We start from the raw sequence: 18,592 nt of genomic DNA on the forward strand, positions 1-18,592 counted from the left end.
CAGGGATACCTGGAAGGGACATAATCTCGGCCACCGGGCAGCGTGCCTGTGATGTCATGCTTTGTCTTCTTCATCTTTGCCTTTACTCAGCTCCTCTTTTGTTTGTTTTTCGGTCAAGGTTATTGAGGCATAATTGACATACAAGTCATTGAATATTGACAAATGTATACAGCCATAGAACCACCAGAATCATGCCATAGAGTGGGTCCTTTACCCCAGAAACTTTCCTTGTACCCTCTCAGTGAGTCCCTCCCCTCCACCTCCAGCCCTGGCAGCCACTCGTCTGTTTTCTGTCTTTAGTTTCGCCTTTTCTAGAATGTCATAAAAATAGCATCAGACGGTAAGTAGCATTTTGTGTCTGGCTTCCTTCACATAGCAGAATGCCTTTGAGATTCAGCTTTACTGCTGCACACATCGGGCACTTGGTTCTTTTTTATTGCCGAATAGCAATCCCAGGAATAAGCTCGTTTAATAAAACCAGGATGAACACTCTCATACGGGTCTTGGTGTGGACATAGGCCTTCATTTCTCTTAGGTATATACCTAGGAGCGGGATTGCTGGGTTCTGTGAACTTTAGAAGAAACTGCCAAACTGTCTTCCGAAGAGGCTGCACCCTTTTGCTTTCCTGCCGGCAGCCAATGGAATTCAAGGTGCCATCCTTCCCAGCTCTTGGCGTGGCCACCTTTTTCTGTGTATATTCACCATTTTAGTCCATCACAGTTATAGCTCTCTGTGGATTTAATTTGCTTTTCCCTAATGACCACTGAAGTTTAGCATCTTTTCATGTGTACAACTTCTTTGGTAAAGTGTCTGCTCAAATCTTTTGCCAGATTTTGCAGTTGGGTTGTTCATTTCTTTAGTATTGAGTTTTGAGAGTTCTTTATATGTTCCAGAAGAAGTTGTTTATCAGATATGTATTTTGCAAATATGTTTCCCAGTCTGTCCCCTGCCTTTTTATTTTTAACAGTATCTTTTGACAATCAAACCTTTTTAACCTAGCCAACTTTTTCTTTTATAGGTTGTAATCTTCGTGTCTTATCTAAGAAACCTTTGCCTAATCCAAACTCAAAAAGATTTTCCCCTGTGTTTTCTTCTAGAAGCGATATAGCTTTAGCTCTTACATTTAGGTCCATTTTGAGTTAAGTGTCTGCATATCAAGTGACATAAAGGTGAAGGTGAAGGTGTGTTTCTTTACATGTGGATGTTATTTACTTTGTATTGACACTAGTGCTACAGTCTGCATCAAATAATTTTGGAGGGCAGAAATTCTAAGGGTCCATATCATTCTACCTCATATAACTGAAATTCTTAATAAATAGTACCCAGGGGTGGGACAAATGTTTTATATACTAAATAAGAAGGTAGAGATAGAAGGTGTCCAATTTAACCTCAGCTCTGCGTTGCATGGAATAGGCTGCTGATAGCTGTCTGTGTAATATACTGTACAAATACTAGCCTTTACATTATTGTTACCTTGGAACATGCTACTAATTTCTTCTTGCCAGGGTAGTCTAAAAATTGCTCAGAAATGCTAACTCACCATCCTTAAGAACAATGAATATTTCTAAATTGTGACTGGTGGAATTATTTTTCTAGAGCCTAAAAACTAGTCCTTTCTGCCTTTTGGGACATTTTACATATTTCAAATGTGTGACAAAGAGCTCACAGAAATTAACCAGGACTTAGGTTGGAATCCCCGGAGGATCACCAGGAATTGCAGCCTTGGACAGGCCTTGAAGGTCTGGAACACACTGCGGAAGGGAGGGAGGGTCCGCCCTGGGGAATGGAGAGGATATGGGCGTCTGCTGGGCGCCAGTGCCCATAAAAGGTGAGACAGGAAGAGTCAGCTTAGGAAGGAGAAGGGATTTCCTACTATTCAGATTTCGGCTGGTAAGTCATGAAAAGCTCATTCTTATTCTACCAGTAAAATACTGTACTGTAGATTAAAAATCCTGATGTGTAGTGAAGCAAGTTTTATCCTAGGCAACATTGTTTTTATCCTTCTCGGATAAATGAAACTCTTTCTACTCCCTTACCCAAGGCATATTTTAAGGTTAATGACCAATGAATGGAAACCACAGGGTTGTGTGATGTGGGGCCCTGATGAATCATCCATCTGTCCACCTTTGTTGAAGTCTGAAGCTGTAGAGCTACACTGCATGTGCCCGTATCTGAACATCTTTTGCCTCTTTTCTCAGAAGTGAAATTCCCCAATTCATGAATGCTGGAGTGTCAGGACCCTGAGCGCATTCTCTCCACAGTCGTGGTATTTGAGTAATGTGGGTTCAAGTCTGGATTTGTTGTCTCCGCCTTTTCAGACTGCAGCTTCCAAAACCAACCCGGATGTCCCATGTGCGCTCCAGCCATGACATCAGACAGGGAAAAGCAATGTGCAACCCCCGCCGTCCTCACAGTCATCAAAATGGATTCTGTCTTGTAGATATCACTGAAGTGCAAGGCCAAGACTGATTTAATGAGAAATAATATTTAACCCACATAAATACTATGTGTTCCTCTGCATGATCCAGTAAGCCAGACCTTTCTACTGAGCTCCAACTCCACGCTTCAGAGGTTTTCCTTATTGAAAGTCACCTATCTCTTCCCTCAAGAATGCCAGGATGGGGGTTATGGTGGTCTCGTGCGGTGGTTCTCAAACTTTTATATACCAAGGAGTCTCCTGGGGATCAGTTCAAACGTGGATTCGGGAGTTCTGGGGCCAGGCCTGAGACTCTGCATTTATGGCAAGCCCCCAGGTGACACTGACACAGACCTCCCTTGGAACAGCAAGGGCCTGGTGGAGTCAGCCAGCGCCCCAGAGCTGAGTGCACCCCGGCCAGCCCTGACACTGGTCCCGTCTGAGCCCCTGTCCTCTCTCCTCTCCACGGGAGTTCATGTCACTGCGTGCAGTTGCCGTGGGGATAAAATGAGAGAAACCATGTTTAAAACCTGTAACAACACATCATCTCAAAAGACACAAACAGTTAACGATACTGTTCATTATCCTGTTTCCTAGGAAATGGTACCTTTACATGGTCTGGTGGTGGGATCAGGCGGGGGACAGGGGACATGACATTATTCAGGCGGGGGACAGGGGACATGACATTATCACTCTGGTCCACAGCATCTACTGGCTTCTGAGAAGTACTTGGTGGAAATATTGTTCTCAAGGATGTTGGAGGGATATTAGGAGCTTTAGAAATTTTGAAGCTTTTGAGATTTATGCAAAGACGTTTAAACTAGACTCTTTTCACTTTCTGGGAGTAATTTTTATTTTTAATGTCACTTATCGCAAAAGGAAAGAAAGAGATGAAAATAACCTTTCCGGTTGGGACTTTCTGACTGAGGATGGAAGTTGATAAGGACGATGATTAGCACAAAGGAAAACCCTTGGCATGTACCTGGTCCTCCCAGCTGCTCTTTATAGATGCACCACACTTCCTTAGTGGGCAGGAAATCCTGGGGAAAAGCTCCATCCTGATGACCAAGAGTGGCCTCCTCGGACCACGCTGTAAATGTCCATTTAATCCCAGCAATGCAGGCTTTGCAATGTGCACAGCGGTAAGGGCTCCATCTGGGAGGACTGAGGTCTAACTCACATTCTGTCCAGGCTCTTCCCGGCCCTCTCTCAGCGGGGAAGCTGGATGGAATTCTGTGAAATGTCCCATCTCCTCAGAAGCTCAGGATGGACTGTTTAGAAGTGATGCCATCTTGACAATCACTAGAATGGCTATAGCCCAAAAAATGGAAAATCACAAGTACTGGTGAGGATACAGAGGAATTGGAACCTTTGCGCATTGCTGGTGGGAATGTAAAAGGGTGCAGTCAGTGTGGAAAAAGAAATTTAGCGATACTTGTGCACACATATTTATAGCAGCGTTGTTTAGCAATTCTACTCCTAGGAACACACCCAAAAGAATTCAGAACAGAGACTCAAGTAGTCACTCATACACACACATTCACAGCAGTGCTATCCACAGTAGCCAAAAGATAGAAACATCACAGATGTCCAGGAACAAATGAATGAACCCATTGTGGTCTATCCGTACAGTGGAATATTATTCAGCCATCAGTGAATGAGGTAATGAATCCCAAAAACATGATCACTGAAAGAAGCCAGACACAAAAGGTCACACATCATATGTTTGATTCTGTTTATCGGTAAATCCGTAGAGACAGAAAGCAGAGTGGTGGTTGCCAGGGGCTGGGAGGAAGGGGAATGGGGAGTGATTGATTAATGGGTTTGGGACTTCCTTTTGGGGTGAGGAAAATGTTTTAGAACTAGATAGAGGTGGTGGCTGCACAACATGGTGAATGTATTAAAAGCCACTGAGTTGTATCCTTTAAAATGGTTACCTTTATGTTAAGTGAATTTCACTTCAGTAAAAAGAAAAGGTTACAGCATGCTCCAGAAAAGGGAAGACTGGAGTTTTTCATTCCAAAGTCAGACTCCCTAACCAAGAAATAAAGATGAGAAAGGAGTTTACTGACAATGAAAGGAAAATGAGTACATGATGTGGTTAGCCACTTTCCCCCATCAAAGGGAATTGAGGAAGGGTTAACGAATGCAGATAAGAATGTGGTTTTTATCAATAAGACGTGCATATTTCCATGTTGGTTAGTAGCAGATGTTCCCTTTGAGTTGGCTGTATGAAATAATCCCACTGGTCACTGCTGCTTGTTTGGTTGGCTAAAAAATAATAATCCCACTGGATAGATATGTAATTTATGGGCAATAAAAGTTAACAGTCCCGATAAGAAACATTTTATCCCCCAGAAGACAGCCGGTAGACACTAACAAACTGCAAGCCTCAACATAGTGAGGGAATGTAGAGCTTCGTGGCATAGTATGTAATCTTAAGAAGGGTATAGTCTAGCATAGCCACAAACTAAACAAAAGTGAGCACCACTGGGAAGGACCCACAAAAGTTGGAATCAAAACATGCTTTGTTCCCAAACTTACAACAAATGTCGAGTAGGAAACCACTAAGCATTGGAGATGGGACGAGCCTGGGATATCGTGCGCCCAGGGCCAGGGCCACTCATCTTCCGTGAGTCTCCTCACCTAGGTAGAAAGACGGTGGCAGTAGCTTCCACTGTAGAATGTTCTCCAAAGACACTAAAGTGCCCAGGCTTCACTATGACTTAGGAGGCCTGAGACCAGGCTGCCCGAGGTGACTACTGATGTGGCATTGACGGGACCCCTCTGGGACACTTGGAGGGTAGAGGAGAACCCACCGTCTCTAAAACTCTGACTTCGGTCCAGATCAGGTTGCCCTGTGGGAGATTTCCCAGCTCCCCTTGGTTTGTGGGGACAGGGGTCCCAAGATTCAGGATACATCATCTTCCATCCACAGCCTCAATCTGCGTGAATAGCTTCCACCCCAAAAAATCGTCTTAACTCCTTCCCCTGATGCCTGGAGTCTTAACATCTCAAGGAATTGCCAGTTAGGAACAGTAATGAATTTGGAGATGAGATCTCCCCACACCCCTCCATGCTCCTGCCTCGATGACATTAATATTGTACCCTGGGATGCGTTTTTAAGTTCCCGTTTCACTTCAACTGTGTGGATTGCTGAGAATGGCATTATGAACATTCTGTGAAGACCGACACTTCTCAGCTGAACAGTTTACGCAGGAAAAGTTACCTGGAGGCAACAGAAGAAAAGCCTAGAAAAATGGCTCAAGTCCCCCTCAATCTCAGGGTGAGACAGGAATTTGACATTTCATAGCAAATGGGGCTTGGCAGGTAAAGGTACCATGTGATGATTCAATAGCAGACTCATTCGTCTCAAGAGGAAATCAGGACATACATTTTTTTAAGTTCAGGCTAGCCTGTAAAATGTTAAAATAGAACTATAATACAATAGTTAGTTCCATCCATAGGAGAGACAGAACTCTCCCCCCCCCTCTTTTCTCATTTTTAAAACATTTTTATTGTGGTAAATTTATTTTTAATTTTTTTAATGTAACATTTTAAAATTTTTGTTAAAATTTATACATAAAAATTTATGCATAAAAATATGCATACGTCCTCGCTTATGAGTGGCAGCTAAACAATGTGAACCCACGGACAGGGGAGGGGAACAACACACCCCAGGGCCTGTGGGTGGGTTGGGGAGAGGGAGAGCATCAGGACAAACAGCATATGCAGGCTGGGCTTAACACCTAGGTGATGGGTTGATATTTTATTGTATTAAGTTCCAGGGTACTAATAAAATAATAACATCGTAGTTACCCTTTGGGTCATATTGACGTGTCTGATTCAGTGGCATTAAGTTCTTTCATGTTGTTGTGCAGCCGTCACCACCAATCCATCTCCAGAACTTTCTCATCTTCCCAAACCGAAGCTCTGTCCTCACGAAACACTAACTCCCCCTGCCCCTGCCTGGCCGGCAGCCCTCATGCTACTGTCTGTCTCCGTGGGTTTGACTGTTCTAGGGACTGCATCTAAGGGGACTCTATACAGGATTTGTCCTTTCGTGACTGGCTCATTTCACTTAGTACAGAGTCCTCAAGGTTCTTCCGCGTCACAGCCTAGGTGACTACTTCCTTCCTCTTTAAAGGCTGAGTGCTGGTCCATTGTGTGGGTGTCTGTCCATTGTTGGACACTTGAGTGGTTTCCTCGTTTTGGCGGTTGTGAATCACGCTGCCATGCACAGAGCGTACCAGTGCTAGCCCCTGCTTTCTACATACCCAGAGGTGGAATTGCGGGATCCTGTAGTGATTCTCTTTTTTAATGTGTTAAGGAGCCGCCAGAGTTTTCCAAAGCAGCTACACCATTTCACTTCCCACCAGCAGCACACACAGGTTCTGATTCCTCCACATCCTCACAAATACTTACAATTTTTTTTTTAATAATAGCCATCCTATTTAGTTTGGACAAACATTTTCATATGTTTCAGAAGCTCTTTTTTTTCCCTCTGTGTGAACAAAAGGAGAGATTAACCACTTAAATATCTGAGGGTCATTTTGATATCTGAATGCAATATGCATTTCCACACCTACTGTATGCATTATATTGAGAAAAATAGAGATAAAATTGTAGAAATTCATTTGGAAAATTTTTTATACTGAAAAGGCCTTTTTTAAAAAAAACCCAAATAAGTTAATTATTTCATCCCAACCCAGTATTATCATTTCACAATGACATGACTTTAGAAATTTAGGATAATTTTTTTCTCACATTCCGTATTTTCTCTTCTTAAACTCTATGACTTCTTTTGTTAGCTATCATGGCAATAGATGGTGGTTTACATATAATGTTCCCTGTAGATTATAACTCTTTAAAAACAAACAAACAAAAAAAGTAGTTTTGAAAGTAACCGTAACTGATCATGAGTATTTATTGTGATTAATTGAGGAAATTGAACCTATGTTGTTCCCACAGGGTCAGCCTGGGCCAGTGGGCCCCCAGGGGTACAACGGGCCACCAGGATTACAAGGATTCCCAGGACTGCAGGGACGCAAAGGAGACAAGGGTGAAAGGGGAGCCCCCGGAATAACAGGACCCAAGGGTGACGTGGTACGCACCGCTGTTGTATTCCCCTGACCTCATGAGGGTGGCGGGTATCTCAGCCATGGTTAATTTCATTTGCTTTCTCCATAGGGAGCAAGAGGCGTTTCTGGATTCCCTGGTGCCGATGGAATTCCTGTAAGTTTTATGGAAGATTGGAATTGTAAATCATTGCATGCATTCTAGGCAATACATTTGTGACTTAAAGCAACATTTTGAATGAGACCTCCTTTTTTGTTTATAACATAAAACATGTGGGGGCTATACGTGCGTATTCTCCCCACAGAATTCAGTCAGACAGTGAACAAATTGTTTGCTTTTTAAAGGTCCTTATAGACTTGGCTTCAGAATTGAGACCACTTTACTAAACTGCGCATTGTTTGGGAATAAAAAGCTAGAGTGCTATCCAGATATATGCCCTAAAGAGCCAGTCTTGCGATCCCGTTTGAACTATAGAGCAACCTGCATATAAAGTCGTTCAGCCAAGAGCGTGAGCAGAATGAAGCCCTGCCGAGCATTCGTGCAGCTTCTCAAGTTCTTTACAGCAACCTCACGTAAAACAAGAAAAAGAAAAGGCATGGTTTGTTCATGAGAAAAATCTCAAAATGCAATGAAATGTGTTTTTATAACCTAGTTTACTTTACTTCTTGTGGCATAAAAAAATAAACAAAACAGCCTGAGTCACAGCCTTCTTCACAGGGACCCACAAGCAGATTTCCCAGGGCTGGCTTCCTGGCCAGACCTGACCTCAGGGATCAATGTGTTTATCGCACATTCTGACCCGCCTCCCATCCGGCTACTGCTGTGGTTCTGAGACATCTGCTCCACAAACCTCACACATATACACAGATGTGTGTGCCCGTGTCCTGCAGAGGCAGGTTCTGTATCCTCACACACGCACATGCACAGGGAGAGAGACTCCGTTCCCAGGCTGCACGAGTAGGGCCTTGCAGAAGAGGAGGGAATGAGTGACTGAGGGGCAGTCCCAGAGAACTCATGCGTTTCCATCAGATCTTTAGTCCCACTGTCAAGGAGACATCTGCAGAGCAGAAGGAGACAGGGCAAAATAGAGGAAGTCGCATTTGCCAGACAAGAGCTGCAAGCCAGTGATCTCGGGGTCACCTGAGTGGTGGGCTCAAACAGACACCTGGGTTCACACAGCCCTGAAGAAATAAGGAAATAACGTTCACATCAGTCAGAATCTTGAGAAATGGACAGAAATGAAGAATCTGCACCTTCCAAAGATTAAACAAATTAGGAAAATATTTTCATATTAATGGTCTGAATCTAAATCACACATTTTTAAACTACTCTTTTGAACTCCTTAGAGCGTCTTTAAGTTTTGTCTCCAGCTGAAATCTGAGTTATAATGGAGTGACATTATGGAAAGCAATTGCAACTCATCTGTACCAGGTTTCCTTCATGTTTCCACTTTATACTCATTTAATGTCAGAGGCAAATGTCTCACAAACTAGGGACGAACTAAGCATAATTTGGAGGAATGATTGTGGTTAGCAGGTGAGGACCATTTTCGACAGAACCTGCTGCTCAAAGGATCCAATCTCTCTTAACTGCAGAACTCTGATACTACAAATTAAGTTAACATAAATGTCACCTGCCATAAGTAATCAGTTAATGAATGTAGAGTTTGAGGGACCTGGATCATTTTAGCTGGTTAGAAGTTATATGTAAGAAGTGATATGCAGTAAAATCTTAGCGTGGTCTCATATCGCAGAGTATCTAATTAGATGTTCAGCAGAGACAAACATTTAACTCAATGGAACTGAAATTTTTCTTTGAAGCACAATTTCAAACTAAGATTAGATTGACATGCCATTTCAAATAACTTAGATCAGCTCTAAGCAAGTAAGAAAGACCAACAGCAGACAAATAATAGAGAAGAATTTAAATGTTACAGTTCATTTTAAGCAAAAGCATCACAGAATACTAAAAATCTGGAGCAGAACATGTGGAGAGCTGTTTTCTCGAGCTGAAGTGCAAGGGCCCCTTATGTCTTTATTTCAAGGGCCACTAGCGTGCCAGCTCTGCAAACAGATGGAGAAGCTGCCCACAAATGGGGATTCCTCTGGCTCACCAGAGCGTTTTACTGAAGCCCGTCAGAACTCTCATCTGATGGTACCAGTTCAACCAATGGCTGTGGACGTCGGAAGCAAAGAGATGTGCAAATAAAAGTTCCACTTTTTTATTGTATTTCTTAATATCATTGCGGTTACGGCACTGTATGTAGGATTGGTTGCGTGGGGTTTTGGAGGTTTGTTTGTCGTGTTTTGTTTTGTTTTGTTTTGAGACAGGGTCTTGTTCTGTCGCCCAGGCTGCAGTGCAATGGTGTGATCTTAGCTCACTGCAACCTCTACCACCTGTGCTCAAGCAATTCTCATGGCTCAGCCTCCCGAGTAGCTGGGATTACAGGCACTCGCCACCATGCCTGGCTAATTTTTGTATTTTTTGTAGAGACAGGGTTTCACCATGTTGGCCAGGTTGGTCTCGAACTCCTGGCCTCAAGTGATCTGCCTGCCTCAGCCTCCCAAAGTGCTGGGATTACAGGTATGAGCCACTGCGCCCGGCCAAGTTTGTTTCTTTATCTTGACATTTTCCAGATTCCTCAAAGTAAATATAAAAGACATCCCAATGACCTCAAAAATCACTCTGGAATGTATGTTTGGTTTATTATCAAGAAAACTAAAAGTTTAACAGTAACTACACAATAACAAAGCATATAGCTAAATATCTATTGTTTAAAAAAACAGTAAAACAGGCTGTGGCCAGGTAGTACATAAATTATAGATTATTAACCCAGCCCCTGTAATCTCTGGAACCAGCTTAAGGCAGTGAAAATGCCCACAAATTTAGCCTGAGTCCCTCTAGTCACTGCAGACACTTGGCTGTGTTGTCTTTCCCCACCCCCAGACATTTCAGAAAACCTGACATGCTTCATAATTCGTGTTTAAAATCTAAAAGGTCATGTTTCCCAAGAAAGCAAACAAGAGGCAGTCAGTTCTTTTAAATATGGCAAGGCCACGGATAAAATCACGTTGTGGGTGTGTCTTCTCTGTTTAGGATGTGGATCTGTGAAACTCACTATCTAAAATTCAGCTGGGCACAACTGATAAGGACCTCCCTGTTACCCCTGAGAAGGAGGTAGCTGCTTCTGAAATCTCTCCTAGAATTTTTTAAATGTACCTTTACTTGTTTTCTACAGGGATAAGGACCTCCCTATTATCCCTGAGAAAGAGGTAGCTGCTTCTGAAATCTCTCCTAGAATTTTTTAAATGTACCTTTACTTGTTTTCTACAGGGATAAGGACCTTCCTGTTACCCCTGAGAAGGAAGTAGCTGCTTCTAAAATCTTTTCTAGAATTTTTGAAATGTAATTTTACTTGTCCCTGCTAATAGACAGTCACTCAAATAGTAAGACAGAAGAAACCCTGTGTATTTCTTACCCAAGCCCACGTAAAGCAGAACTTTGCTTCGAAATCCTTTCCCTGCTTAGAACTATGCCTTATGCCTTCACTGATTTAATCTTTCATTCATTCATTTGTTCACTTTTGAGGTGTCTTTTCCTTGGATTCGTGCCGGGAACGTGGCTTATGAGAATATTTAAGACTGTTTTATCACACAGTTACGTGGCAACTAGAAACCTGCTGGTTGGCTGATTCTCTCACTGCTGTCTTTCCCAGGGACACCCGGGGCAAGGTGGGCCCAGGGGAAGGCCCGGCTATGATGGCTGCAACGGAACCCAGGGAGACTCAGGTCCACAGGGGCCCCCCGGCTCTGAGGGGTTCACCGGGCCTCCCGTGAGTATCCCCACAGTGCCTGTGCTCCAGGGACAGGCAGACCCCTGCTAAGCCCTACCTTTATAACCGGGGTGGGGGGCTCCCGCTCATTATGGCCAGAACGGAAACATAACTGCCTGTTGACGCCCAAGACATGATGTTTCTGGATCCAAATAACTTCATTTTTCATATCCTTTAAATGTTAGATAGAAAATCGTTGTGGTTGATGTTGTTCACTCTCACAGTCTCCTAAGCGTCACTTCATTTTCTCCCAAATTCTCATAATGAATAGTGGAATCGTAAAATGAAAATTAAAAAGCTGAAACCTTGACAGAATTCTGTCCATCACCATCCTTATCAGATTCTGAAATACTTTGTGATGTGGGAGTGCAGTTATTCTCCAGCAGATACAAGGCAGGAGTTTGTTTTTTAATGGAGGAACTTTTATATAGTCATCTGTTTTGTAGCCTCATTTATTTTTTTAAGGTCTTGGTAAAACATCCTGAAATAATGTCTTCAGTAGTATGTTGCTACCTTATTTCCAAGAAAATCTTGCAAATTCAGGGTTTTACTAAAATTTTGTTTGGTGAGACTTTTTATTTAAAAAAAAAAAAAAACTAAAGTGGGGAGGGAGGAACAGTCATTAATCACCTTCATCACGTTTTCACCTGAAGCGAGCAGAGTTCTCCTCCTGCTCAGTTCCAGCTCCACCTGCCAGTTCCCCTTTCCTCAGCTGTTTCTGTTTTATGTGGTTCAATTTTTCAATAAACTACATCAACTTCTACTCTATATATCATCGATGTCATTATCAAGAAACATATCTATTACTTTAAGTGGTTCTTATAGTAGATGTTGAAAGATATTTACACATGCACATATGTATATACCTACCATTTATATTTGACACAATTCCAATTTTAAAGAATGACCCAGTGTCTATCCCGCAAATGGGTGCTTGAGTTAATACGTTTAGTACACTCATGCCAAAGAAAGCACATAGTAGTATTATCAGAATAAAAATAACATTGGCATACTAGAGGGTTGGTTGACAGAGATTCATTTGGGTTTTGAAAATAATTTAAATCCCAAAGTATTTCTATTCTAACTCTAGGAAAGATACGATTGGGTCAATAGGAAATTAAAGGTGTCTCCCTGGTTGCTGAATATGGGGCTGGTGTTCAGAATAACCCCCATCAACTATAAGAACAATTAGACCTTGCCTACAAAAGTCAGTATTCCATCATCCAAACTATCATAGATGCACCGAATGTTAATGGACTTTTTTTTTGTTTTTTCTTTTTACAATATACTGCTAATTAGGGGCCCCAAGGACCAAAAGGGCAGAAAGGTGAGCCTTATGCACTGCCTAGAGAGGAACGCGACAGATATCGGGTACGTTTGCAAGAGATGGGAGGGGTAATGAAGGGACCCAGTGTAAATTCTCAACTAGCAAAGTTAATTGCCAAGTGAACTTTGCATGTAAGAATGAATGTACTGAAGGCATGCCGAGAATGGCAGCATAACCCAAGTCACATTGAATGTAAAAGTCATCTTGTTTCTGATCAGGATGTTTTCAATCTTATTTTTAATTGTGTGTTTATCTCTTTCCCATATTCACAATACTCCAAGCCAAGTTAGTATTTGTACTTAATATTAGTAAATATTAATATTACTAAAATATATTCTGACTAAATCACAATATTAGTAAAAATTAATATTAGTAAGTTAACATTACTAAGTCCTGATAGGGCTGATCTGTTTGATATGCTTATTTCCAACTGCAATAGAAGGTAACTAAATCTGAAGATGGTTAAAAGCTATCACTCTTAAAATTATTTCTTCTCTGTTAGGGCGAACCTGGGGAGCCTGGATTGGTCGGTTTCCAGGTAAGTTTATTTTTATTAGACGAAATTCAAAGCAAAAGTTTAAGAGCAACTCCAAGTACCAGTTTACCTCTCTTAAAAACATTCTCTTGCTACCTATCCATAGGGACCTCCCGGCCGCCCTGGGCCTGTGGGGCAGATGGGTCCAGTTGGAGCTCCAGGGAGACCAGTAAGTACTGGGACACAGGTGCCGACTCTGGGACCATCATCAGGTCATCCCTTCCAGATGCCACTTCTTTAGGGATTGAATCCAGATGAGAGCTTTAAGAATAATTATGATGCTTACAGGTGTAGCAGAGAACATTAAAACGGACCATTCCTTGCACACATTCTGCTGCTGTTAAGGTTGAAGAATAAGAACTTAAAATTATGGTCACCAGCTCAGTGCCAGTTATGTCAAATTTTGACTTGGTCCTGGCAGGGTGCCCTTCCATCCCCACCCCATACCTACCCAGTGACAAAGAGCCCATCATCCCTGGGCAAGGCAAACCAAAGTTCCACAGGTTCATAAGGAGGAAATGGGGTTGGCCTGGGCCACGCCGGTGCTAGCAGGCCTATCACACCTGGGCTCATTCCAGCAGGTGAGATATTGGCCATTGTTTAACAAAATGGCCCTTGAGGGCTCATTGCAAGTAGGAAAGAGCAGAAAAAGGCACTTGCTAAGGCTTGTGCAGCTCTCTGGCCACTCCCAGCACTGTACAGTGACCTGGAAGGTGAACTGGCCACTGCAAGAGCTCCTGACTCTCTCATTCCCCACGTGTGTTAGTAATCGGATAAATAGGCTTTAACTTATACAAGGAGAGATCTGGGCTGCAGGTAAGAGAGACCTTCTCACAGGAAGCCATTGCTCAAGACCGAGACAAGCTATCGAGGGACACTAACACCAGTTCCTTGACAGATACTGAGGAAAAAAATGAAGTCATATATATTTGGGGAGACTCAGTCAAACTAACAGTTGAGGGTGGGGGTACTTATTATTTTCTTCAGATTATAATAAATAACAATAATAATAATAGATTTTGTTTCTACAAAGCAAATTTCCCTGATGCTGTGAAAGTCATTTTTGCAAGTAGCCCCGTCTGTGAAAGACCTGGTCAGGGTGACTGAAATCAGGATCATACGAGACGCCCTTACTGTTTCACTCCATTCAGTTGTCGGCTTAGTCACAGCACACATGCCACATGCCTGGGTTTCATACTTTAAATGCACAGCTCAGAGAAGTCAGGCACAACAGATTGTACTTGCTAGGTCCTTAGCTGCTCTGACAGCTTTTGGTTCTTCACATGAGCCAGGCAATCATCCACAACCCCCTCCTTGTCCGCTCCTTTGTATCCACTTATTTGTACTTAAACACTCTTCTGATCTGAAATGCTTTACTCCTAAGCACGGTGTTGACACGGAATGCGCTGCAGAAAGACACACCGTGACATTGCGGATGGACTTTCCACCCTGCAGTGCCAGCCAGCCTGTAGATTCATTCTGTCCATGAACACTGGCCGAGCTACCAGGAAGAAGTGCCGCATGGAGTCTCGTGGGGACTCCCAGAGGAACTCGGGGAAACTGTCTTTGCAGTCACAGGGCCTGGGACCTTGCAAAGGGATCAGAACAAACACAGAGAGGACATGGGTGAAGTCGAAAGCCTAAACACACAAAAGCAAAGCAGAAACAGCTGTCCGTAGACAGCGGCAGATTCTGAGAACTGGAGCTGACCCGAGTCCCTCTCCCCAAGCATATCATCCCTGCCAAGCCAAATGCATCAGAAACCTCCATGCATCCTACACAATGTCCTAAATGTACAGTGAATGGCTTTCCCAGAGCTTTCCAGCGGATGTTATCTGGGTCCTGGTGTAAAGAAAACAGTTTACACATTTCTTTGTATTTGTACAGGGACCACCCGGACCCCCTGGACCAAAAGGACAGCAAGTAAGTTGGTTTTGGGGGTTGAGGATGAGGGAAGTGGGTACTTAGGTGTTTGTGGGTCTGTTTTTTACCATAAAACTTCTTGGTTAACAAGTATTTATTGTTTATATTATGATGAAAACGGTTTTGTAGGTTTTTAAGACTTAATGTTAAACTCCAAGGATAGATCCATGGTGCCTCTGGACATTAAAAAAGTGAATAGGTGGAATGATTTGTTGTTTGCAAATTAATTCCCACATGCCTGTTGCTATATGAAAACCAAACGGCCGGCCGGGCGCGGTGGCTCAAGCCTGTAATCCCAGCACTTTGGGAGGCCGAGACGGGTGGATCACGAGGTCAGGAGATCGAGACCATCCTGGCTAACACGGTGAAACCCCGTCTCTACTAAAAAAATACAAAAAACTAGCCGGGCGAGGTGGCGGGCGCCTGTAGTCCCAGCTACTCGGGAGGCTGAGGCAGGAGAATGGCGTGAACCCGGGAGGCGGAGCTTGCAGTGAGCTGAGATCTGGCCACTGCACTCCAGCCTGGGTGACAGAGCGAGACTCTGTCTCAAAAAAAAAAAAAAAAAAAAAAAGAAAAGAAAACCAAACGGATGAATATTTGATTGAAAATGAAGATTAGAACAATTTAGGGACAGCTCACATTTATTCAATTGCATTGATTTATGAGAATGGACAAAACGTAACTCTATCTGTTGTAGAGAGGCCAATGTCATTCTTCTTACCTGACTAGAATTAGGTTCTACAGGAGTCTAATGTCAGCCTCTAGGGATATATTCAGTGATAGTCAAGTTAGGCTAGAGCCCAAAGCTATATACTGTTTTCATCCCAGAAAGGTTATTAAATTGGTTGGAACACAGCAAAGTAGGTGGTTTGTTAGAAACTCGGAGGACAGAACTAGGGTTCCTTATTATCTGGGAAAGCTGGATAAATGTCCAAGACAAACGAATGCAGTTGACAAGGGAAGTATTTGATCAAAATGCAACATAATTCAGAAATGCTGGGCTGCCAACGGGAAGCATCTAGGAACCTTTCCCTTGCCCTGTGTCCCGATGGAGGACGTGCCAAGGCCACACATTGCCATGCCTGCCCATTGCTGTGACCCCTGGTGACCACAGCTGCCACCGCCCATGCCCCCAGGCTCCTGTCCCCTCTGACACAGCTTCCTGTCGGCTGGGGAGCTTGCGCAGGCTGCTGGACGCCCCACCGCCTGGCAGCCTGGAGCAGGATAAGATGGGCTGCAGGCCAAGAGCAGCAGAAATAGGACCGGGCGGCCGGGCTGAGGAGGCAGCAGCCAAGCCCTGAGCCCAGGCGTGAGCCTCAGATCTCCCCTTGCTGCAGCAAACATAAACAGCCCTCCTCACCCCTGACCAAGTCACTTCCTGGTGACTTTGACGACCAGCTCAGGAGGCAGAGAGGGACCGTGGGGAACTCCCACAAATTGCATTCTAATCTAGCCTGGCTGTGTTTCTGGGCTTTGATTTCAGCTCCCCGTAAGGTGGGGAAGAAGCAAAAGGCAAAAATTCATTGAAGGCTTTGTTTGTGTGTTCAGAAAATATCTGGACATTGGAGGGGGCGGACGGTAGACCGCAGAGAGAGAGCTCAGATAGGACCTGTGTGACCCTGCTGTCACTGTGGGAACGCAGCAACCCTGGGAAACAAGCAAAGCTGTTGGGAGTAGAAGAGGACTGTGCCTATGATGTGCACAAATTTGTCGTCTTGCTTTTTCTATGCACGAATCTTAGAGGTCAGCGTTGTCAGTCCTCCCACACATGGCTACTGCGTTCATGAAATGATGAAATCCTTACTGTGACACTGGGCCTAGCTTTGCTTCTTAAGCAAAAAGGGAGACAGAAAGGCTGGAGAAAGCCCGGAGAATCACCTAAAATCATTATATTCTGATTGATTTTAAATTTCCAAAGATTATTAAAAAGATGGGTAGAGTTTATATGAAATGAGGATTATTTTGCCAAAATGAGAGAAGACTGAGCCAGAAGAAAAGACGAATCATGGTCTTCAAATGCAGAGTCCAGGGATTGAAACGGGGCTGGCTTCCTCCATCTACGGGGCCAGAACCCAGGGACATGCTCTTAGACTACAGTCTGCAGAGGCCATATACTCACGATTGAGGGCCAGCACCACCTGGAGTCCAATCTCAGCTCCCACTCATTCACTCTGAGGCCTCGGTCAACCGATAGGACAAACTGTCAGTTAGTTTCTATAACGCAAAGCAAGAATATTATGAAAATATAGTTGCTCAGTAAAGTTGCCGATACATAGGTCTCGGGTATCTTTTTCTAAGAAAAATAATTTTATTTCTCTCTGATTATTAGCTTTTTAAAACTTACAAAAATTATTTGTCTTTTCAGGGCAACAGAGGACTTGGTTTCTACGGAGTTAAGGGTGAAAAGGTAAAGGAAGCCTGGTCAATTCCAGCAGAAGCATGCAGCATTTCTCAGCCAGGAAATAAATCATTTTAATTACTAAGTTCTGTGCTGTAAAACTTTTACCTTGAGTTGGTCTGCAGACAGACCATTTGCGTAGGGAAATAATCATTGCAAAGTGCTAAGTTGTCACCCACATGCCAGTGATAATTCTGCATCAACAAGACGGTAAACATGGACCATCTAGGCTAGCCGAGACTCTGACACAGAGACATAAACTCAGCTCATCTTCAGCAGGTGGAGGTGAGGACATGCCATCGAGGGCATCTTCTCATGTGTGGAACCCAGAGGTGATTGAGGGGACTGAGACTAGAACCAGAGACTGACATGGAGCCATCACAGGGACCAGGGGATCTCAGGGACCAGCCCTGGTAGGCCACAAAGGCAGCCATAAGGACCATGTGGCTTTTCTCTTTCTTTACAGTGCTAAGATTCAAAGACCTCATGACCTTTGAGAGGAACGTGTGAGATCACATGCACGACAGGCTTGATGCAGCGCCCACACCCCACAAGCAAAACCTCACCAACACAGTCCCATTGCGTTCACCACAAAAGCCATGTACCCACTGTAAAATAGACCTGTCCCTTGACTTCATGACTGGAACATTTCTATTTTGTTTTCCATTCTGCTTTTTGATGGAACAGCACAGAAAGTTGAATCAAGTCCTGCTCATGTTTGAAGAGGAAACTCTTCCTTCTTTACATTAATGCCATAGAAGAAGTCAGAAAAGAATAATTAGCAAGCAGAGGGCTTCTGGGAAAAAAAGAAAGAAAAACATTGAAGATCCAAACACATAAAAATGTATAGCCCCATATGATGAAATATAACAACATAATAAAATAAAAACAAGTGAAATCTGGGAAGAAATCATTGGTGGGAGAAGAGAACAGTCCTGTTGAATATAATGGAGATTAAGTTTGAGTCTACAATCTACAAAGGGCTTATGCAAATAATTAGCAAAGAACATCAGCAGCCCAACAGGTACAAGGGAGGAGAACAAACAGTTTGGGTATTTTAAGATACTCTATTAGTGGACAC

General features: G+C 43.4%; 1 protein-coding gene across 1 annotated transcript in view; it reads left to right on the forward strand.

The window, feature by feature from the left end:
* COL4A2 (collagen type IV alpha 2 chain) overlaps window positions 1-18,592 on the forward strand; it is a 199,298-nt gene that overhangs the window by 108,753 nt on the left and 71,953 nt on the right. Inside the window, exons 5-12 of the mRNA XM_003914073.4 lie at window positions 7,389-7,523; window positions 7,608-7,652; window positions 11,212-11,328; window positions 12,628-12,699; window positions 13,158-13,193; window positions 13,297-13,359; window positions 15,078-15,113; window positions 17,479-17,520. Coding sequence (XP_003914122.2) covers window positions 7,389-7,523; window positions 7,608-7,652; window positions 11,212-11,328; window positions 12,628-12,699; window positions 13,158-13,193; window positions 13,297-13,359; window positions 15,078-15,113; window positions 17,479-17,520 — 546 coding nt within the window. The remainder of the gene's footprint in view (window positions 1-7,388; window positions 7,524-7,607; window positions 7,653-11,211; window positions 11,329-12,627; window positions 12,700-13,157; window positions 13,194-13,296; window positions 13,360-15,077; window positions 15,114-17,478; window positions 17,521-18,592) is intronic.

Source organism: Papio anubis, chromosome 15, assembly GCF_008728515.1.
Source record: "Papio anubis isolate 15944 chromosome 15, Panubis1.0, whole genome shotgun sequence".
NCBI classification, from domain to species: Eukaryota; Metazoa; Chordata; class Mammalia; order Primates; family Cercopithecidae; genus Papio; species Papio anubis.